Source organism: Saccopteryx bilineata, chromosome 3, assembly GCF_036850765.1.
Source record: "Saccopteryx bilineata isolate mSacBil1 chromosome 3, mSacBil1_pri_phased_curated, whole genome shotgun sequence".
Taxonomy (NCBI): Eukaryota; Metazoa; Chordata; class Mammalia; order Chiroptera; family Emballonuridae; genus Saccopteryx; species Saccopteryx bilineata.
Genome location: NC_089492.1, coordinates 35,825,802 through 35,849,038, shown reverse-complemented (window position 1 = coordinate 35,849,038; position 23,237 = coordinate 35,825,802). Strand labels below are relative to the sequence as shown.

The window sequence follows — 23,237 nt, the reverse complement described above, 5'->3', positions numbered from 1 at the left end:
GTCCGAGAGATTAGGGCTGGAAGGAGGGGACACATGTGCAAGGCTTAGCTTTAATTCTGAGTGAAATGGGGAGGTCATTGGAGTTTTCTGAGTAGAGAAGTTTCATGACCTGGCCTAAAATTTTAGAAAATGGTTGGCTGCTTTGTTGGAATAAGACTGTAGAGAAGCGTAGGCAGAAACATGGAGACCAGTTGGGAAGTTATTAGTTACTCACAGTAGGGAGACAAGAAGTGGTCAGTTTCTGGGTGTCCTTTTAAGGACCAGCCAGTGGGGTTTCCCTGATTCATTGGAGAAAGGTTGAAATAGAGGCATCAAGGAGGAGTCCAAAATTTTTGGTCTAAGCAATTGGTAGAATGTAGTTGCCATTAACTGAGATGGGAAAGACTCTGTGTAGACTTGGGGATAGGGTCAAAAGCTTGATTACGGACATGACAAGGTAAGCAGTGTTTAGTCATGTAAGTGACTCTGTGCACGGGCAGTTATGTGTATACGAATGTAGTTCAGGGGGACTTCTTGGCTAACTACGTGACTTTGGAAGTCATCGGCATGTAGATGACTTTTCAAGCCATGAGACTGGATAGTATTCCCAAGGGGGTGAGTGGAGATGGAGCAGAGGACCAAGAGCTGGGCTGTGGGCACCTGAACTGCAGGAAGTCCGGTGGAGAGGGGGGAGCCACATAAGGGACTGAGCAGGGGGGAGCAGAGGTAGAGGGTGGAAGGGAAGACACATAAAGAAATTATTTCCAGAAGGAGGGTGTTATCGACATCAAATGCTACTGTAGGTTGAGTGAGCCTTAAACTGAAAGGCCACCATTTGATTTAGCCATGTGGGAATCACTGGTACCTTAAGGAGCGTTGGTTTAGTAGACAGGTGAGGGGTAGAAGGCTGCTTGGAGCAAGGTTGAGAGAAAATGGAAGGAGAGGAATAGGAGACAATATGTATAGAAAGTTCTATGGAGTGTTTGTGTGTGTGTGTGTGTGTGTTTATGTTTGTAAGAGGGATCAGAAAAATGGGTGGTAGCTAGAGGAAGTAGTGGAGTTACAAAGAAAGAGTTTTTAAAATAGGAGAAATAACAGCATGTTCATAAGCTGCTAGTAATAATGACAGATGAGTGATGCTCTGGGGGGGGGGGGGGACAGAGTGACTCCGTGCACGTGGACACATGAGCTCTAGAAACAGTAGTGAAGAAGGCACGCGGGCTGAGACTCTGGTAGGCAGGCTGTTGTGCTATAGAGTTCATGGTACGTTTTCTTCAGCTGACTTCACTTTCATTTTAAGGAATCTTGGTTGGTTTATTACATTTTTCTGCCTTGTGATGATTATGATAGAGGATTAGTACACAAAGACTAGAGGGATTTTACAGCAAAAATCTGGTGTTGATAGGGAAACACATAGAGAAACATGACAAGAACTTGCAGTAGTCCCATTAGGAACACTTTCCAGTATTGTTGGAGTGTGACCGGCTCTGTCCAGTACATCGTGTCTGAAAGTTGAGTTCTTACTTACGTATTTCTTACAAGAATCTGATGAAACATCAGGAGGTGTTTAATAAGGCACTATCATTTTTTTAAAAAGGGAAAAAAAGAAGTGAGGAGACTAACATTCTTTTCCTTTTCTCCTCTAGAACTCTGGAGAAGGTTGTGACATTTAAAATGTTCATCACTCAGTTGAGCGTGGCAGTGTTTGATGACCTCACCCACCACGAAGTATCATCTGAACTTCTGAGACTCACGCTGGACAATGTCTTTCTCCAAATGGCCCCAGCGGCCGGGCTGCTCCCTGGGGAAGAGCCCTGCGTGGCACCCTTCCAGCTGTCCTGTGTGGAGGTCTGCTGTGGAGACCTGCAGTTGGACAACCAGCTGTATAACAAGTCCAATTTCCACTTTGCTGTCTTGATCTGCCAGGGAGAAAAAACAGAGCCCACTCAGTATTCCAGAATACACAGTCTCCTTGCATCCAGTGAAGATTTGGAAGAATACAAGAAAAAATGTTTTATCAAACTGTGCCTCACCTTAACTGAGGGCGAGAGCATCCTGTTCGATATTAACGAGTTCAGTTTTGAGTTGAAACCTGCCCGGCTGTATGTGGAGGACACGTTTGTGTACTACATCAGAACTTTGTTTGAGACCTACGTTCCCCACGGCAGCCTGGGCTGTCACCCCGCGCCGCTCTCAACGGGTGAACAGGCATTGCCCCTGCAGGTCAGACAGCACGCCAGGGCCTTGGTGAACCCTGTGAAGCTGCGGAAGCTGGTGATCCAGCCAGTGAGCCTCCTCGTCAGCATCCACGCCTCCCTAAAGCTCTACATCGCCTCCGACCACACTCCGCTGTCCTTCTCCATGTTTGAGAGAGGCCCCGTCTTCACCACGGCCAGGCAGCTGGTCCACGCCCTGGCCATGCACTACGCTGCCGGGGCTCTGTTCAGAGCAGGTGAGGACACAGCTGGTGGAAGGGAAGAGCTTCGGGGAAGGGCCTCACGGGCATCCGGGTGCGGAGAGGTGGTACAGCCAGAGGGGACGAGGGTGGGCTTTGCAGGGACGCCCCAATGGATTTAAAAGACTCTTTTTTCATTTTATTTTTTTTAGATTTTATTTATTCATTTTAATGGAGAGAGAGAGAGAGAGAGAGAGGAAAGAGAGAGAACAGGGGGAGGAGCAGGAAGCATCAACTCCCTTATGTGCCTTGACCAGGCAAGCCTGGGGTTTCAAACCAGCAACCTCAGTGTTCCAGGTCGACACTTTATCCACTGCGCCACCACAGGTCAGGCGAGACCCCAGTGGATTTAAATCTAGACTCCACCCCCACTCACTCTAAGGTCTGGGTCAAATTGTGGACCCTCCCCAAGTCTCAGTTTTCTCAGCCATAAAATGGATTATTAAGATTTCTGAGAGGATACAATGAAAGTAAACAAAGTGCTCTGAATTTTGCTTAGCACTTACTAACGACTGAAGCAACAGTAGCTGGTCCATTCCCTGTCACATGACTTAGAATTGTAATGGAGCAAACACGCGGGGCTCCTTGCAGGTACAAAGCTGTGTTAGCCCGCTCGTGCAGCCAGGAAAATCAGCCCAGGCCCTCCCCTCCTGGGCCTAAAAGAAATGCAGTTCTGGTTGTTAGTTTTCTTCATTAGAGTCCTTCATGAGTAGCTGTAGGAGAGAAATTCAAAAGGGTTTATTTGCGCATAAGATGCACAAAGAGCCCTCCACCTTCCCAGTGCGGCCCTGCCTTGTCTAGACAGATGGTGGAGAGAAGGCTGTCGGCCTCAGCCTCTGCACAGTCCTGAGCTGGAAAAGTCTGCAGGGCGTGGTCTGAGTACATGTACAACACGTTGTGTGGGAGGACAGTGCTGAAAGTTAAGTGTTGAGGGCCAAGTTGTCTCCGAATACTCTATGGCAGTGATCTTCGACCTTTTTCATCTGTGGCACACATAAAGTAGCTACTAAAATTCTGCAGAATACCAAAATATCATTTTATTTTTTTGCTGATCTCACACACACACACACACACACACACACAATAATAATAATAATAATAATAATAAAGCATAACAACCAGGCAGCTATGGTTGTGTTAGCTGTTGTTATTTTTTTATTTGACAATCTAAGGGAAAAGAGGTCAATGCCCCTGACTGAATAGGTATTGCATGTTTTAAAAATTCTTGCAGCATACCGGTTGAAAATCAGTGCTCGTTGGTAATCAGTGTCAAAACAGACATCCCTGACCTAAAGTGACTCTATAAAGCAGTTTCATTGTGACAGTCTGACTCATGTTCCCATGAATTCAAGCAACAAACACCAGCCAGAGCTGGTCTTGTGAGCCCTGTTTGGTAAACAACATGGAAGTCTTACTTTCCGCAAGTAGCAGAAGAGAGAGCCTTTGTAACATTGTATGTGGCAGTGCATCCCGGAGAAGATTAACATCGTAGCAGCAAGTGACCCATGTGGTTGGTAAGATTACATTTTCCCCATAACGAAATCACAGAGTTAATAGGGCTCCCAGAACTCTTAACTGAAAATGACAAGATCCTGGGAGGGCCCTGCCGGAACTGTTGTTTTGATAGCTTGCACAACAATGAAGAAATATTTCCCTCTTGCTAAGAAATCATTTAAAAATAAGCAGTTAGCATTTCAGATTTAATAGATGGATATATTTATAAACAGTCCCAGAAACTTACCCTTTCAGGCAGTTTTGGCTTTTAACGTGAGAAGCAGGCATGTAGGTTCTGAGCGCTGATCCGGGGCCGGGGAAGGCAAGCTTCCCTTCCTGCCCCAGCGCGGAGCTGTGGTGCGGGAGCCCCGTCTGTGTGACCATCAGCACAGAGCTCTGACTGGGGTAACTGGGGCACCGAGGACCGTGTACCTGCAGCCTGTGTGCTAAAAATGCCTTTGTTTTGTTTTATGCTTTTAATAGGCTTTCCCAAGAACATTCTGTTTGGATTTTTTTGTAATCCACCTAAAAATCTTTCAAGCTTTTATCCCAACCTCATTATATACTGAGACAAGAAATTCTAATAGGGAAGGCCAAGATCTTAGAGCCTATTGGGAATTCTGTCACTAAAAGCCTGTAGACAATCTGAAGATCATCTGGAGGAAAGCAGTGGTGGAGCGAGTTAGAGGTGGGAAACGAGGAGTGACCAGCCCCCAGGTGGAAGAGCCTTGAAGGGAATGTGCCGGCGTTCTCACAGAGGAGGGGACGGGGCTGCCTGGGAGTGAACAAGCTGCGTAAAGAAACAGCAGAATAGTTAGAAGTGAGTAACTAAAGCTAAAGAAAAGAATGTGGGTGTTACAATCTCTACTTCCAAGTCTCAGTTTGATGGGAAACCAGACAGACACCCTTTTGCAACAAAATTCCCAAACAAGTAAGCTAAGGATATATTTGCATTTGGAGGGAAACAGTGACTTAAGGAAAGAGTGTCCTGTGACCCGTTCTGCCCTTTGCTGGCCAGCTCAGATGCCACTGAGAAGGAGGTCCGGTCCACTCGTCAGCCTCCCTCAGGCGGGGTTCTGACCCAGGAGGCCCGACCTGCCTTCCTGTGTGCAGGGCCTGGTTTCCGCCCACTCCATGCCCTGCACTGGGGTCTCTGCCTGGAAGGAGCTACGTTCTTCTTTCTTTCTTCTTTATTTCTTCATTTTAATTAAATATGTCTAGACCAACCCTCTGCCTCCAGGTGGAACCTTAAAACTATTCCAGGTTAAAGAGCATGTGCTACTGTATTTCTCTACCTCTAGAGCAGGGGTCCCCAAACTTTTTACACAGGGGGCCAGTTCACCGTCCTTCAGACCGTTGGAGGGCCGCCACATACAGTGCTCCTCTCACTGACCACCAATGAAAGAGGTGCCCCTTCAGGAAGTGCGGCGGAGGCTGGATAAATGGCCTCAGGGGGCCGCATGCAGCCCCCGGGCAGGGCTGTAGTTTGGGGACGCCTGCTCTAGAGAGTGTCCTCCAAGGAAGAGTATTCCACAGCCCACCCCAGGACCCAGCCTGCTCATTGCGGCCTGGGCTCGCCAGGCAGGGTGGGTAAGGGGTGTTCGGAATAGGGGAAACCCAGGCTGGAAACCTAGCCCACGGGTCTCACTGCTGGGAGATTGTGAGCAACTGACTTCATCTGAGCCAGTTTCCTCCTTTTCCTGCCTGCCCGGGAGACAGCAGAGACGGGTGTTAGCCGTGTCAGAGTCTCCTCTGTCCCCTGAGCCCAGGGAGAGGTTCAGCCACTAGCTAATCTGCATCTATGTAAAGGAGATAATAGTACTTCTCTTGCATAATTGCCTGTAAAAATTAAAAAATGTTGAATGCCCTCTCGTTTATAATCATCTTTTTTAAACTTATTCCCTCTTCTAACATAAACCCTAGTGTAATCTTCATACAGTTCCAGAGAAGAGAGGTGGGCTTAGTTTTAAGAACAGCCCCCTCCGCAGTCGCCGAGCCTGGGTCCCATTAAGGCTGTGACTGAGCTGCACCCGTGCCTCCCCTGCCCTGGAAGCCGGTGGCGTGACGGAGAAGCTCTGTCACAGGACTGTCCTCCAGGATTCTGCTGGTGAGGCAGGATTGGCTTCCACGTGGGCTCTGTCCCCAGGGCCTCCCTGTTTGAGTGCTCTCAGCCCTGGGCTTCGGAGGTCACTTGGTGACCAGAGAGAGTCCCCTGTTAGGAATGCTCCTCTCCTTAGACCAGGGGTCTCAAACTCAACTCAGCATGTGGGCCGCAGAGCAAGATCACAGCCGTTCGGCGGGCCGCACTAGGTCTACAAAAGGCAACTGTTACGCAACACTTTTCTCACTGCAGTTGAAAACAAAAAAAAATCAGTACAACAAGCACAATCATACATGCAGTTTACTCAGTGTCACAAAACGACCAGAAACTGTAGTTTGCATCACAACTGCTGTTAACTAAGCTAATATCTAGCTAGGATGCTAGAGAAATGAAAAATACAAGTAGGCCCCTAGGCTTACTTAATTTTATCCAAAATATTTTGAACTTCGTGGATTAGTCTGCGGGCCGCACAAAATTGTTCGGCGGGCCGCGAGTTTGAGACCCCTGGTTTAGATTTTGGCCCTCGCCTGCACCTCCAGCCCTCTGGGCAAGAGCCCCCAGGGAGGAAGAGGAAGGGAAGCCACTGGCAGAGGGCACACCACAACCCCTTCCCACGAGGCCGAGCACGCAGCGACCAGGCCACTGCACGGCCAGCCCATGGCATGCCCCCGGCATGGCCCGCTCACGTACACAGCCAGACCCGCAGCTCCTGTCCTGGGACGTCTGCAGGGAACACTCCCCTCTTGCTACCCTAGTCAGTATGACCATGTCACCAAAGCTTACACAACTGGATCTGGGGTTGAAGGGGAGACATCTGTCTGGCTCCAGCTCTGCTCTAAAGGGAAGCACTCAGCTTGGTAGGATTGGGAAAGATTAAAAGTAACTCCTCCATCTTTGTCATAACTTTGCATCCCCCTTGTAACACCCCATTTAGCATCTGGCCACCTCCCCTGACCAGGCATGTCTGTATCCCAGTGCCTACCTTCCAGAGGAGGTTTTAAAGATAAAATCCCCGCCTGCAAACACCTGCAGCCTGAAGGACCGCCCCCCTCCGGAAGGTGGGCTGTGTGTCCCCTGCACACAGTCCCTGTTCGCAGGAGTAAGGGAGGCTCCAGGAGGAAAGTCATATTAAAGCTATTTGTGAGGCTGCCAGAAGGATCACTTTGATTTATAAAGTATGAAAGTTTGCCACATCTGAATTCACAGCGAATGAGTTATTTCCCATATTTTGCTCCAAAGGAGCTTATTACATTCTCAATTCTAGTGTGAAAAATGAATTGCAGGGAAAATGTGTCATTTTTCCCAAATGTTGAAAGTGCTGTATTTAAGGTCTCAGTAACCCTTTCCCTTTGGTCCCTTCCAGGCTGGGTGGTGGGGTCTCTGGAAATCCTCGGCAGCCCGGCCAGCCTGGTGCGAAGCATCGGCAACGGGATCGCGGACTTCTTCAGGCTCCCGTATGAGGGGCTGACCCGGGGCCCCGGGGCCTTTGTGAGTGGAGTTTCCAGAGGGACAACAGCTTTTGTAAAGCATATTTCCAAAGGTAGCTATTTTGTTTCCTTGTAATAATGCCTCATTTCACTTTCCCCTGTCTTATTTTTTATTTTTGAAGAACGTGTTTTAAGTTTCAAATGCATTAGGTTTTCGTCTAGCTTTGTTTGGCTTGTTAGCTTGCAGTGAAATGTTGGATTTGTTGTATATAGTGTCTTCTGTTTTAAACAGATCATCGCCTGCCTGTGTAGTGTGTGAAAATGTTTCAGAAACTTCAGAATTTTAAACCTCCCATTGGGAAAACACAGACTGGCTCCACTGTGATTCCATGTGATAAATACAGAAATATTAAAGGTGTTCAGGACTTCTGCTAAACATCAGAAACCCTACACTGCGTTGCCTCATCATGTTTTTTTTAATGTAGATACAGTTGTCATAACTTTTGGGAGACTATGGATACATTTTGACGTGGAAGCCTGTTTGGAGTGAAGCAGCCAACGTGTCTCTAGCATGCCATGTAAACAGTGCCATCTTGTGGCCCAGACGGGGCATCAGCCACAGAAGCCAAAAGGCTGGCTGTGCAACCAGGGGGATGTTTTCCTTTTCTCCTTGTTTGCTTGACCATATTTTGGTCAGGTTGGCAGTGACTTTGGAACGTTATGACAAAGGCCATCTGAGTCCCCTTTTTTTCTCAGCAGGAAACAGGGAAACTGTTCAAAGGGCTCCTCCCCCAGAAGAGACTTCTTACTATCAACAGTGCTGCAACTCTGTTATGAGCAGGCAGGTTACAGAAGTCTCTAGAAGGCCTCAAAAGAAGACTTGCACTTGAAATATGAGAACCCGGGATCCATAGAGAGGGGCTGGCAGGAGAACAGCAAGAGCAATAAGCCAGGTTCCTTGGACAATGGCAGACCCGCTCCCGGGGCTGCGTCCGGGAGCTGTGAGCGGAGCCTCGGGAGCTCACGGATGAGTCACTGGTGTGGACACCTCACTCTTGACACTTAAATCTTTGTGGTTCTGTTGTTTTTATTGCAAAATAAGACAACACCTGCTAGTTTGAAGTTTGCCGGTAACTTAGCATGTTGACTCACTGCGGGTTTTTACACTGTGCTCTCCCAGCAAAATCTGTTTGGCTTGTTAGGGAGTGTGTGTGCGTGTGCGTGGGGGGGGGGGGGGATGTACGCGTGCGTATGTATTTTTTCTCTTTTCAGATTACTGGTAAAGATGCAGCTGCAAAAACGACATTTTCCATTTCTTCCTCAAACTTGACATCCATAACAGCTGAGCTGACTCATTAGCTTCAGAAACAGGACCATTGATGCCTTTCAGTTTTGCTCAGTGAGAACTACACAAACTTGCTGGAGGGGATTCTGAGTCTGTGAGCGATCCTAAAATAGACTTTTTAAGGAAAAAACCAACAGAATCACAGCTTTCACGTGATTTGCTCCCATTCTTGTCCTTATGTTCTTCAGTTAACATCCTGAATATCAAAATTGTACATATTCTCTGTGGCACAGAAATCATTTCCTCAAAATGTCAAGTGATAAATGTCAGTGTTTCCCTTTACTATGACTGATACAAGGAGGGAATGATTTTGTTCTCAAGGGGAAACATTTTTTTACAATCTGTCTAAAATTCAGCAAGTAACCTTAACCTTTAAAATCAGAGCAGGCAAATTTTAACCTTCAAAACTGGGCCTCACTGAGGACTTCACAACTGTCTTAGCGAAGCCTTGACGATCACTTAGTAGTAGTGAGTGATAGTTTCATATGAAACTCGGGGTCTTCCTGGTAGCAGAGTCTTGCCGATGCCTTTGAGGAGCGCCATCACTGGCCTGAGCAAATGTTTACTTTCACCTCATTCTCTGAAGGCTGTTGCTTCCAGCTGCCCAAGAGCAGCTACCACCACTGCCCATCCAGCACGTCCAGCAGGCACAGATGTGCATCCACTGCCCCTCTCTCATTTCCCACAGCCCTCTGGGGCCCCTCGCCAGGGCTCTACCGTGTATGTGACCAGGAGGCCAACCCACGTGCTCTTGTGCCCTCAGGTACCCTCACCTCCATCACCAACCTGGCCACGAGCCTTGCCCGGAACATGGACCGGCTGTCCCTCGATGAGGAGCACTACAACCGGCAGGAGGAGTGGCGGCGACAGCTCCCGGAGACTTTGGGCGAGGGGCTCCGACAGGGCCTGTCCCGGCTGGGCATCAGCCTGCTCGGTAAGGGGCTCGCCGGCCTCCGGCTCTGCCGCAGGGCGTGGACTCCAGCGCTGGGGCGGTTGGGAAGTTCCCCACCTTTCTGTAGACAAGCTGAGGCTCAGTGAGGAGGTCGCCCTCGCCCCGTCCCTGCGCTGAGCCAGTGCGGCTCGGGACGGGGCCCCTGCCCAGCACTGTGGTGCAGCTGGCGCAGGGTTAACCTGTCGGACGCGAGGTTCACCTGCACAAACGCTGAGCTCCGCCCAGCACCATGGCGCAGCTGGCGCAGGGCTGACCTGTCGGAAGCGAGGCTCACCTGCACAAACGCTGAGCCCGCCTTCCTTTGCCTCCAGCGTGGCTGTACCTCTGGCCTCTTCGGGGTTCTGCTCTCCAGAAAGGAATCACCCACAGGAGGCCCCCGAGCGCGGGGGTGCCAGCTCGAGGACAGCAGCACACAGCTGTCTGCTCGTTAAAGGGACTTACAGACAGACCTGCAGCGCGACCCCTCCCCTCCGCAGGCGCTGCAGAGGCCTGCCTGTCTGGGAAGCACCGGACCAACTGTCTGAGGGACCCGCTTTGTCTTTTTCTTTTAATTTTTTTTTTAGGAAATCCAGATCAGCCTGACTCAGGGTAATTACCATTTGTTGAACAGCCAGATGGTATAGTTCGAGGTGAAGATTGCTATGGATATTTCCAAGTATTCCGAATGTTTGCAAAATAAGTTACTTTGGAAAAATCTATAAAAAGGAAGCTTCAGAGCTGAACTTTTGCAGAGCAGGATTTTTTTCAAGGGTATTTTTTGTTTATTTGTTTGCAAAGGAATTTAAAACTGTATTGCTTGGCAGTGAGCCTGCCCAGCATCTGAAGGAGTGTGCAGCTCCCAGAGATCAAAGTCCCCAGCGAGAGAGAACAAAGGTCAGAAAAGCTGAGCTTGAAAGGTTTGTCCTCCCCAGTCCGCGTTCCAAACCCAGCGCCGCGACTCGCAGCGCGGCCAACGGAGGCCCTGGGAGGCCGGAGTGACACTTCACAAGAGCAGGTTAGGTTCCTGGAAGTGTTTAAGTCCCGACATCCAGTGTGTGTGGCACTGTCACCTAACAGTGCGTGGAAACGGGAAGGCTAACGGCCGGGTGTGGCGCGGCTGGGTAGAGGAGCGGCCCCAGAAGCAATGGGGTTGGTGTGGGAGTGGCCACGTTCTCAGGAGCCTGCAGACCCCAGACGGGCGTGTCCAGACTCCTTCTTTCTGACCGCAGGCCAGTTCTTATCTTCCTCTAAACCTGGGTTTCTCTTGTGTAAATTGGGGCTGGAGACATTATGAGAAGTCACAGTGGTCGGTGTGTGCCAGGCCCCAGGCCTGGATTTGGTGGTTGGAACCTATTGTTGTATTATGGTAGCGAAGGAATTACAAGAGTTGTTGATTTCAAAATGTGGCACGGGAGCAGTGGCAGGAGTCTTTCGGCTGTAGCTTCAGTCCAGTGGGTTAAATGGCTATAAGCACAGGGAGTGGCCATCCGGGGTGCCTCAGGTAACTGTTTGGGGTCTGTGGGGCCCCGGGGCGGGAGGCACAGCCCTTGAGCCCTTCCTGGAGCTGCAGGTGCGCACAGAGGGGGCCTGCAGTGTGGCGCATGGCCGCCTCCCTCCCGACGCGTCTGCTCTCTTCCCGCCCCGCCCCGAGAAGCCCGCTCCCACGCCCGGTTCCACTGGGTGACTGCCTGGTGTAGGAATCAGATACGGAGGAGCCGCGAGTCTGCTCCCGAGGTGCCACCCTCTGGGGCTCGGTTCCAGTGTTACCCATAATGCTCTGCTCTTTGCCATAGTCATTGTGCCCTGTTCCTCCCCATCCACGCAAGGAGTCGCTCGGTCTGTGGAAAGTGCAGTGGGCTCACAGAGTTTTTCTGCACTTCTGGGAATTTCCAAAACCCTAGGAGTCCTAGGGGTACATAGAGCTCCTGGGCTGTGCTGGCTGTACCCACAGATGCCGGTCTGGCCCTGGCCCCAGCAGCTGGCTCCCAGCGGCCCTCCCTGAGCACCCGGCTGTCACCGCGCTCCTCGGACATTTTAGTTCACGGTGGGCAGCTCCAGGTTGCCCCATGTCGGCTTCCTTTCCTCTAAGAGTTTAAGAACGCTGTGTAACCCACATAAATCACAGGGTTATCTCAAAACATCTGGTCCTAGAACTCCCTAATGTGGGGCAAGAAGAAGAGACAGACGGGAAGCCCAACCAGGTCCCCTTACCTGGGAACGTATAGATTTTCCACCATTTAATACATTCCCAAAAATACAATTAAGTGCCTGATTGAAGCTATAGTTGTTATAAAATAACAGTTTGCAACCCATGTTCGGTGAAATTAAAATACTGGTTCCTCAGTTTCTTCCGTTGCAAGACAGAAACATTACAACCCAGAGAGCAGAAACGTATTGAAAGACCCCTTGGGGGTTGACAGAGCACTTTCCCACGTGTCATCTGACTTGATCCTCAAACCCCAGGCATGAATGGGATTCACTGACTTGCCCAGGTCAAACCTCCAGCCAGGACAAGGGCCTGGCCTCTCCACATGTCACCCAGCACGGAGGGCTGCGCGCCTGGAAACAATCAGGATGTGGGGAGACTGAACAACTGAAAGTTCCAGGGTGGGGAACACATTTCCTCCAAATGTTTATGGGTTGGTGGGCCTTCCCGATGCTGCTTCGCCCCCATGGAGACACTGTGGAGTGTTATGAGACACTTGAAAAATCAAAGGGAGGTTTTGGCTGCGGTGCCCAGCCACATCGCCTCAGGTCAGCGAGGAAGTGTCAGCTGGCAGGGAGATGCCGCTGAAAGATGCCGCCGAAGCTGTTGGAGGAGTTCCACTAGTTTTCGAAAAGCAATGGCTTTGGAACAGTTCTGTGTAGCCTGCAGAATTGGCATCAGGCTTGCCCACATGTACCAGACCCATTCCCCATACAGCCCACTTTCTACTGCTTCGGAGTCCGTGCCGAGCGAGGATGTGAGCTCCATGTCACAATCACACTCCCCGCGCCCTCCAGACGTGACTTCTCGCTCATGAATACCCCTGGCGGGACTCACTGCCCTGACCCACGCTTCTTGGGCTGCTGCCTGACTTATGAAGCATTGCTAGATTTCCCAGCAGCCGCACCCTCTGTCTTCACGGCCACTCCTGGGATGCCATTTGGAACCCCAACAAAATAGGCCTCTACCCTACGAATTGGGACCCTTACCCTCAAGTGAGCGAGCACAGAGCTGTGCCCTCACGAGACGGCCCCTCTGACATCACTGTCAGCCATTCGCAGATGGTTTGCGGTGAGTGGGGAATTCGGGAAGAATAGTACTTCCCTCCCTAATCTGCCTGGTCCACAGGAGCTCACCTCAAGCTGGAATACCTGACACGTTCTGTGGGTTACGTTCGTCTCTGCAGTGGTGCGCTGTGGAGTAGTGGCCCAGGAACGGCCTGTGCCTCTGCTTTGTGATTTATTCTTAAAATGCCCAAAATATTACAGTGTGTGGTAGGGATAGCACCAAAATAACCACACAGGCAGGAATTTCATAGCTCTGTTGCCTGAGGCTAGGAGCAAGTCCCAGAAGAGGTGAGGGAGGGCCTTTTCCATTCCTTTCTTCCTCTCCCAGCTGAAGGTGGGAAGGAAAATGGCCCCCACCCCTGCCTGGGGGGCGTGCTCGGACGTGGACACGCCTCCGAGGGCCACTCTCCCTTCCTTGCACTCCATCACATCACAGTCGGCTGCATGTGGCCGCCCACCCTGCGGGCCCGGTGCCAGCAGACGAGTTTGGGGATCAGTTTCCACTACCGAGAGCCTTCGAGCAGAGCTGGAGGGTATGACAGTAAATAATTTACCAGTTGTGGTATCTAGCTGGATTACACGAGGAAGGGGGCCTTCTGAAGCCCTAAGAGAAGCTGCGTCTCCAAGGCCCAGCTGCAGACACCGTGAGACGCCTGCCCGTCCCCCGCGGCCTCTGTTCTCCAGCTCACACCTGGTGACCAGCGAGGTGTCGGTGTGTGTGACAGGCCAGCTCCCCCCTCCAGGCCGGTGCTGGGCGAGTGCTTGTGATCCAACAGCATCTCCTCTATTCTTAGAATCTGACACCTTGTCATGGGGTTAAGCCTTTCCCCTGTTTCAGGCTGCCCAAGGAGCTATCTGTCAGAACCTTAGTAACGGAGCCTTTACTGTGGCCGGTGGCTGGAGAAAGGGGAAGATCAAAGAGGAGTGTCGCTGCGAGACCTGTTGGCACTCAGGCAGGCAGCAGTTAGAGCCTGTGTGAAGGGACAGTCTCGGCTGTCAAGGCCCCGAGTACAGGGTGGGCCCAGCACAGGAAAGGGAAATGGGAGATCTCACCGAAGTGACCACCTGCCTTCAAATCAATTTCAATGGCTTATAGGAAGTCTGCCCTTGAGAAAAGACATTTCTACCAGAATGCGTGCCCTAATTTCACATATTGATGTGTTTGTACTTCCTTGCCCGTTTCCTACTCTTAAGCATAGAGACCTGTCAAAGACGTCAGATAATGAATCACAAGAGCTGTAGTTGTTGGTGTCATGTTTATCACTTCAAACGGCCTCTGGAATGACTTGAGGGTTCCTGCCTCTCCCATGCACGAAGGCAGCCGTCACCCCACTGTGGCCCGTTCCCTTAATCCTTCCCAGCTGCTCTGACTCCCACCCTCACGGAGAGGGAGCAGGGCACCAGGCTCCTCAGACGGGACCTGTGCGGCGAGCTCCCTAGCTGGCTGCCAGAACTGGTGTCTTGGGGGCCCTGAAACGGTGACCCCTCCACCTTCCATCGCCAAGGTGCCGACCCCTGCAAGCAGCGTCCTCTGCTCCCAGCACCCTGCCTGCAAGTCTGACAAGCATCGGTCTAGGCTAGGAAACAGACCTGTCGCCTCAGGTCATTCTTAATCTGTCAATACATGAACTTAAATGGCTCTGTCAAAATCGAGAGGAATGGAACCCTTGAAAAGCATTCCCTTTACAATTGACCTGAAGGAACTGGCCTTTGGTTCTACTGGATTTTGTTCGATGGAATATTGCTTGAAATTAGCAGGTCATTAACTGAGACCTGGAAATCTCCGTTTACCCAGGAGACTTTGAATTAGTGGCACTTGGAAGAATGGGATTTGACATGTACTGAAATTTCTACCAGGGGACTTGTGCACTTTCATTAATCCTAGCACGTTTGAGTTGAAAACAAAGTCTGTCAAGCATTGCAGTGAAATTTTCACCTCTTACTGAGTTAGGGAGTGCTCTGCTCCATCATGGAAAACACCCCAGACTGGTAAAGCCTTGACTAGATCTCCTGACTGGCCCTCAGGGTACGAGTGAGGGGACAGCGGCCTACGGGCCAGCTGTCGGGCCGAGCGTGAGAAGAGGGTTTATAGCTGTTCTCAAATGAAGAACAAGTGGCCAACTCAGTCGTAGTGAGAGAGGAGGAAGTTTTTCCAAGACTGGCAAAGCGAAGAGTCTATTTCATAAACGGGATCAGGGAACAGCTTGGTGGTTAAGAAGCAAGGCTGTGACTCTGACCCCTAGATTCAAATCTTGCCTCAGCATGGGACAGCCGTGTGACATGGGAAATCTCCACCTCTCAGTGCTTCAGTGGCCTTGTCTAGGAAGCAAGGGTAAGAACGTTCCTGACTCCCAGGATCATCTGGATTAATGATCTCAGACAAGCAGAGCTCTTAGCACAGTCCCCAGCACGTAGTAAGTACTCAACAGATTAGCCAAGAGTCATGCACAGCGTAATGGCGGGGATATGTTCTGAGAAATGTGTCATTAGGTGATTTCATTGTTCGAACACCATAGAGTGCGCTTACACAAAACTAGATGGTGTAACCACTGCACACTTAGGCTACATGGTATAGCCTGTAAGCCCCTAGGCTACAAGCCTACCCATGACGTTCCTGAACAGAACAACACTAGATGATATTAAGCACAAGAGGAAACAATGCAATCAAGAAATGTGGTAACCCTGAGCTGTGTGGGGATGCTGCTGTACAGAAAACTGTTTTTATACAAGTAGAGAGAGCATACTCTAAAATAATGATAGAAAGTATAATATAGCAGGTCCTCAAATAGTCATTTCATTGTTTATGTCATAACTCTTATTTACATCAATTCACCTATGGTAAAATTTGCAGAACCAGTCTTTGACCGTGAGGACTTACGTACAGTACAAACATAGACCAGTTACAGTCATTTACTATCGTTATCAAGTATGTACTATATACATAATTGTATAAATATATGCCATACTTTGATACGACTGGCAGGCAGTAGGGTCGTTCACACCAGCGTCACCACAAACACACAAGAAAAGCATTGCACACCTTACACAGCTACAGTGTTACTAGACAATAGAATTTTGACAATGAAACTTTTTGGCTCCACTATAATCTTACAGGACCACCATCATATATGAATTCTGTCATTGACCGAAATGTTGTTATGCAGCACTAAGTAATAGAAATGACTACTATAGCAATAATTACTCATTACTAAATAATTGTTAATATATTTACTAATGAATGATTGCTCTAATTAAAAGGGACAATACACAAAGGGGCTAGCCCCTCCACTATTTTTCCTCCTCCTAATTAATTGAAAATATATTAGGCTGAGCAGGTTTTCTCTAAGGAATTCTCTCTGGTCCCTAAACAGTGTTGCCTAGTTTCTGGAAAAAGGCATGATGAGGATTGTCACCTGGAAATAGTCTGACATGTTTATTAAATTCTGAACTTCACAGATCCTGACTATAATGGACCAGACCCAGTCTGAACATTGTGTTTCAATGAGACAATAAATGTTTAACTTAAACTGCTCTCAATATACTTAAATAATTGGTAGTAAATAAATGTAAAGAACTTTAAAATGAGGGTGGGCTTTCATTTTCAATCCAAATGAAATTGTGTTCCAAATGGAAGGTTTTCCTTTCTCAAGGTTTTTAAGCCTCATCCCTTACTGGGGGGCTTTTGTTGTTTTTCAGGTGCAATTGCTGGCATAGTCGATCAGCCAATGCAAAACTTCCAGAAGACATCCGATGCTCAAGCGTCAGCAGGACACAAAGCCAAGGGCGTTATCTCCGGCGTGGGGAAAGGAATCATGGGAGTGTTCACAAAACCCATTGGAGGAGCAGCTGAGCTCGTGTCGCAGACGGGTTATGGTGAGTCGGTGGGAACCCTGTGAGGCCGACTCAGACATTGCCGATTCATTTGTTATACCAGGGTTCCCCTAAGATAACCGGCCCTCACATGGCAAAGGAGTGAAAAATAGGAGGGATAAATCTATAAGTAGTTAGTTATCTTTCTCACCTCCTTATGCTTATTTACATGAAGAATAGAATTGTACTACTACTAATAAATTATAAAATTAGAGAGCCAGGAAATCAATTAGTAATTTCAGCATATGTTTACATGTCACAGAACCTTTTTATAATCCATTTAATAAAATAGACTTTAATGAAAAGTAACCAGTTAGAGTAGGGGTCCCCAAACTTTTTACACAGGGGGCCAGTTCACTGTCCCTCAGACCGTTGGAGGGCCAGACTATAAAAAAACTATGAACAAATCCCTATGCACACTGCACATATCTTACTTTAAAGTAAAAAAACAAAATGGGAACAAATACAATATTTAAAATAAAGAACAAGTAAATTTAAATTAACAAACTGACCAGTATTTCATTGGGAACTATGGGCCTGCTTTTGGCTAATGAGATGGTCAATGTCCGGTTCCATATTTGTCACTGCTAGTTGTAACAAGTGATATGACGCGCTTCCAGAGCCATGACACGTGCTTCCCGGGTCACCAGAAGTAGTACTGAACGTGAGCGACGCCACGCTTTGCACCCACATCCTGTGCTCCTCTCACTGACCACCAATGAAAGAGGTGCCCCTTCCGGAAGTGTGGCGGGGGGCCGGATAAACGGCCTCAGGGGGCCGCATGCGGCCCACAGGCCGTAGTTTGGGGACCCCAGAGTTAGAGGTTGAGGGCAACATGTAGAATATATTGAAGCAGAGAACAGAATTATTACTTTTCTGATGTGCAATTTAAAAGGAAAAATAGATTATGAAGCAGAAAGATGTCTTTAAATTACAAGTATATGTATATATTTGGAGAATGAGAGAGAGAAGAGCACACGTGTGGGTATGCACACCCCTGCCCCCAGAATGTTGCGCTCAACCTGGCTGTGTCACCTGGTAACTCTGTGCTGCTGCTGCAGCCAGGCCGAGGCTCCTAGCTGATGGCAGCAAAGGTGTGTGAACTGCGGATGAAGCCCCTTCCCCAAGCAGACAGCAGTGGAGGACTTGGGCCTGGGGCACTCCTCGCACTTGGCCTCTCCCCATGCATGCGTGTGCACACAGGAGTCACACCAGCCCGTGCTTACTCTCTCCATTATTGACAGAGCACATGGGAGTGGCTTTCAATAGGTGACCAGCATTGTTACCTTTTTACTCCAAATATGTGACATCTTTTTGGTGGTGAAGTCAGCAGTCTCACGATGTCACAGACTTTAGGAGACGCTCCTTTGTCAGACATGTGAGTACTGTGCATCTGGCTGTAAAGTCCACGGGGCACATTTCACTGCAGACACCCCGCATTTCAGCCAATCTGACGGGGCGGCCAGATCAGAGCGTAAAGCAGTGTCTGGAGGGAGCAGAGCGGCAGACGAGTGCCCACACTCAGGCAGCCCTCCAGAGAAGTTCCCGTCGGAGACCACACAGACACAAACACGTGTTCCCCTTCTCCCTGGCCTCCGCCCTCTCTGTCTCCCTCCTTCTGTGAAGGACATTTTTCACTCACAGGAAAATGGACAGAAAGAACTGTTGCAACTCCTAAGCGGATGAAGTCAAATACTCCCTTATCAAATGCTTACACACAAATAAAAACAGTATGCATGTTACTGTAGTCTTCAGTGAGGGAAAAGGCAACTTGTACTCCATAAACCCCGTTGGTTCTGAAAATGCCCTCGTCCCTCGCCGTGCGCTTCCCGAGCACAGGAACTCTCCCCTAGACTAAGCGCATCTCAGAACAGAGCCTCACAGGGCCTTGTTGGTTTCCATCATTCTTGTAAAACTTTTATTACCGCACTGAAGGTTTTATAAACCACTAACTCTTAGTCTAATGACTGTGCCTCATTTATAAACATTTACAAGCCCTCAGAAAGCACACATGCTGGACCATCTTTGGTTCTGGAGAGTCTCCGCGGCCCCGTGGCTGCTGCTGGGGGCTCTCGTTTGGTGCTGGCACCGAGGGAGTGTGTAATAAGCCGGAGGTCCCAAGAGCACTCATAAATGTATATGGATTCATGTTTAACAGCTGGATTAAGTCATTTAAGTATTGTATCTAGGCAAACCATGTGCCTTTGTGTGCATCTCTGTGTGTTGTTTTTTATTATTTAACCAGCAACAGCAGATACAAGTATTGCAGTAGTAAGCAAGAAAGTCAACTAACAATCTTGACTTTCTTATCACATAAAGTGTAAACGATGTGTGAGCCGCTGCTCAGGACCGATGACTACCAGGAGCACCATGCTTCCTCTAAGTGCCAGTCCGTGCTTGGACAGTAGCTCATTCAGATTTCAGTTTGTAGCTAATGTAGGATCACCGGGGTTAAGAGCATTGCAGTGTCTCATGATTATCTATACACTTGCTTCCAAAGATGTGACATCATGTTGGATCTGTAGCATTTTATGGATGGCTCTAAGCAGATGACATCACTGTAGCTTGGAACTGTTTTCCAGAAAACTAGTAAAACTTCCTTACTTCCCTTACTACAGGTATTTTACACGGAGCTGGACTTTCTCAGCTTCCCAAACAGCGCTATCAGCCAAGTGATCTACATGCTGCCCAGGCTCCAAACAGCCACGTCAAATACGTCTGGTAAAATCATCTCCATGCTTTCTGAACTGCACACACGCACTGTATGTTAACAGGCTGACAAGTGAGCCCAGGAGGAGTAGTTGTTCTCAGCATCTCGGGCAGCAAGCACCATTGCATCCTAGAGCCAGAGACAGACTGCTGTCCCCAGATGTGGGTCTACCACTAGGGCGGGTGCATGTGGCACAGAAGCCTGGGATTATGAGAGGGCTTGGGATTCTCAATGGAATCGCCTTCTAAATAGGGGTGACTTTCAATTCCCAGCCAGGGCACACAGGAGAAGCGCCCATCTGCTTCTCCACCCTTCCCCCTCTCCTTTCCATCTCTCTTCCCCTCCCGCAGCCAAAGCAAAGTTGGCCTGGGTGCTGAGGATGGCTTCATGGCCTCTGCCTCAGGTGCTAGAATGGCTCTGATTACAGGGGAGCAACACCCCAGATGGGTAGAGCATCGCCCCCTGATGGGCATGCCGGGTGGATCCTGGTCAGACGCATGCAGGAGTCTGTCTGACTGCCTCCCCACTTCTAACTTCCGGAAAAAAAAATAGGGTTGACATCTCTAATGGGAAAAGGAACTAATCAGAACCAAGGGAAATCTTTGCACAAGGAGCTGGACTCTGTTGACCAGAATCAGTTTGAGATTTAAAGTGACAATTATATTTCAAGATCAAATTAATAATCCCTTGGGGAGCATTGAGGGGTTACCTCAACCCTGTTACAAAATAGTGAGCACTGATCTTGACCATTTTTTGGAAGCTGGCTCCTGACCTTACTTCTCTCCTTTGAAACAGGAAAATGCTTCAGTCTTTGGGCAGACCAGAGGTCCACATGGCCTTAGATGTGGTCCTGGTGAGGGGTTCAGGCCAGGAGCACGAAGGGTGCTTGCTGCTGACACCAGAAGTGCTCTTCGTGGTGAGTGTCAGCGAGGACACGCAGCAGCAGGCCTTCCCCGTCACGGAGATCGACTGTGCACAGGACAGCAAGCAAAACAACCTGCTCGTCGTGCAGCTCAAGCAGCCAAGAGTGGCCTGCGATGTGGAGGTACAGTGTGGAGAGCAGGGTGACCGGGGCTAGCTTCCATCAGAGTTGAGATGTGGGCTGACCGCTGGTGCCAGGCACCAACTAGTGGCTGCTGGAGGCCAGGAGGGCTGCCAGGGGGAGTGTGGGAGGCAAGGGGTCCATTGCAGGAGGAGGTCAGGAAGGCCCACCCAGGGGTACATGTGAGCCTTCAACAGGAGAGCCCAGAGGTAGGCCAGATGACTCACAGCCTGGGGCTAGGTCACCATATGACCTGAACAAGGAAGGCCGGTCATCACGGGGCAGGGGTGCTGTAAGTGGACAGGACACGGCAGCGGAACTCCAAAATGAGTGGGTGTGTACAAGGAACAGGACTGAGGCAGTAACTCCATGCAACTGCTCTGTGAAACAGGCCGGAGGCAGTGCTGACCCGGGGCTGGCTGCAGCAGGTCTACGGTCCAGAAGGCCGCTGTGGAACTGAGGGGTCATGAGTGAGACAAGGCGTGGGCTGTAGGCCAGATCTTAGCAAGTTCACAAACCAGGAGGTCTGATTCACTTCCTCCCCCCTTCCCAAGACTTCAGGGGTCAAATTTTTGTAAACAGATATATCTCTCCCATCTGCTGCCTGTGTTCTCTGTGGTTCTGTGTTCCCTTTCCCATAGGGTCATGTCCCATCCTGTAAACCCCCCAGGGTACCTCCCGGGGGTTCTGCTTAGGCGCTTGGGGCAGCTCCTGGCCGTGCAGGTTGATGTGGAATGGATGTTCAGGCGAGGTGCACTGGGGCCGAGGCCAAGGCGAGCCCGGCCAAGGTGGCACCAGCTTCCCATAGCCCAGCCTGGGCGCACCACTAGAAACTGCTTTCTGTGCCCACCAGCCCGCTGCCCATAGACCCTAAGAGTTGACCTCAAAAACGGACATCTTTCCCCACACAGCAAGTTGAGGGTGGATCGGGGCAATGTGGAGCTTGCTGGTGCTAACCTGGGGGCTGAGCGGCCCCAGGAAAGGACAACAAACTTGCCTCTGGCAGGTCCTGCCTGATTCCTTCTCTCCTTATTTTCTTCCCGGTATGGGAGCCTGTGTCTCCCTCACACCACTGTTTGGGTAAAATTATCTGAGAATATGGAAGGCAGCCAAGCACAACAACTGAGATTTCTCCAGTTTCTTGGATCATAATCAGTCAAGCTTTAAGCTGGGGCCTGGCACTTGGACTGCACTGCTGCTTCAAGTTGATGACTTTCTGGGAATAAACAGAGGTCAGATGTCCAGGCTGACTTTATTAGATCTGCCAAAATCTTCTGATCTAGTTGACAATAAAGCACCAGTGATGTGGCTACAGGATTTGGCAGGGGATAGTATCATTATCTTCAAGTCCTTGGTCCTTAACGAGAAACTTCCAAGGCCCTGAGGACTATCTGCAACCATCATTATTCCTTAGCTGCTTGGGAAGTATTTCAGATCCTAAACTATTGAGACTGAAGATTCATCTTTTGCTGTTAAACTTTCTCTGACAATTGTGATTCTCTCTTTGGCGTTTTATTTGAGGAGGGTACTGCAGGGAATTATCATAGCTTTAGAGAAACATCTATTTCTGTAAGAGATATCTCGAGTCACCACCCCTAAACGTTGCCACAAGTAATTGAGACCATGGGATCACTGAGTTAGAGACAAAGTACTGACTTGGGACACCATGCCTTATACTGGTTTTCCATGGATGTTCAGGGATAACAGGGTTGGGATGAAGGGACGGCTAACACGGAGGTAGGAAAAGACAGAGGGAGGACCCGCAAGGCAGCTAGGAGAAGACGACGCGCTCACACAGCAGGACCTGGCACTGGACAAAGGATGGTCAGGCGGTATGCCTTCAGCCTCCAAATTTTGCTTTCTCGGTATCTAGTCATTCCATTCACCTGTCCCCTCAACTCCTCTTAAGAAACCAACCCCTAATTCTCTGTCCAAACTCTAACTCTAACCTCCCCCACTCACCCCAAAGGAGATCCAAGCTGTGCAGCACAAAATACTCATTTACTCCTGAGACAGTAAACCCTTCCTTAAGAGCGCTATAAACCAGCGTTTATTTTCTAAACAGGGAGAGGGGCTCAGTGGTGCTTGACAGTGAATTTCCCTTGGTCAGGGTGCGCATGTCAGTGCACACCAACCTAATCCAGACAGAAAGCTGGGTTAGGAAACCTACCCTCTGCCTTCCAGACAAAACTAAGAACAGTATTTTAAGATCATATAAAATAGCTTTTCTGGTTTTTATTTTAGATACTAGGAAATACAGCTCCTTTGAATTTTAAAAGGAATTAATCTGAGGATGACATCATTCAGTATATTCAAATATGGCAGGATTCAGTTTTAATATAGTCAGCATTTGCTTTTCTTGGTTAAAAGCAGCCATTTTTAGGGTAATAATTGCTTAATATGCCTGGCACATTATTGAAATCCCTTATGAGAGGCTCAAAATGAGTCAGAAGGTCAATTTATTCCTTGGCCAGATTCCTTTCACAACACAGGTTTTCCTGTGCTGCTGTTCAGGAGGAGCAATTAAGACTTTTGTGTATTCAAAGCTTTCCAGCTGAATTCTGACCCCATCAAATGATATCAGAGCTCTGGCTTTTGCCTAGTGGTACA

General features: G+C 49.3%; 1 protein-coding gene across 4 annotated transcripts in view; it reads left to right on the top strand.

The window, feature by feature from the left end:
- Nucleotides 1-23,237, top strand: part of VPS13B (vacuolar protein sorting 13 homolog B) — an 890,836-nt gene that overhangs the window by 866,213 nt on the left and 1,386 nt on the right. For all 4 annotated transcript variants that reach the window (XM_066265974.1, XM_066265971.1, XM_066265975.1 and 1 more), the window contains exons 56-61: nt 1,626-2,431; nt 7,393-7,569; nt 9,565-9,735; nt 16,702-16,878; nt 19,494-19,596; nt 20,381-20,630. In XM_066265974.1, the coding sequence (XP_066122071.1) occupies nt 1,626-2,431; nt 7,393-7,569; nt 9,565-9,735; nt 16,702-16,878; nt 19,494-19,596; nt 20,381-20,630 (1,684 nt within the window). The remainder of the gene's footprint in view (nt 1-1,625; nt 2,432-7,392; nt 7,570-9,564; nt 9,736-16,701; nt 16,879-19,493; nt 19,597-20,380; nt 20,631-23,237) is intronic.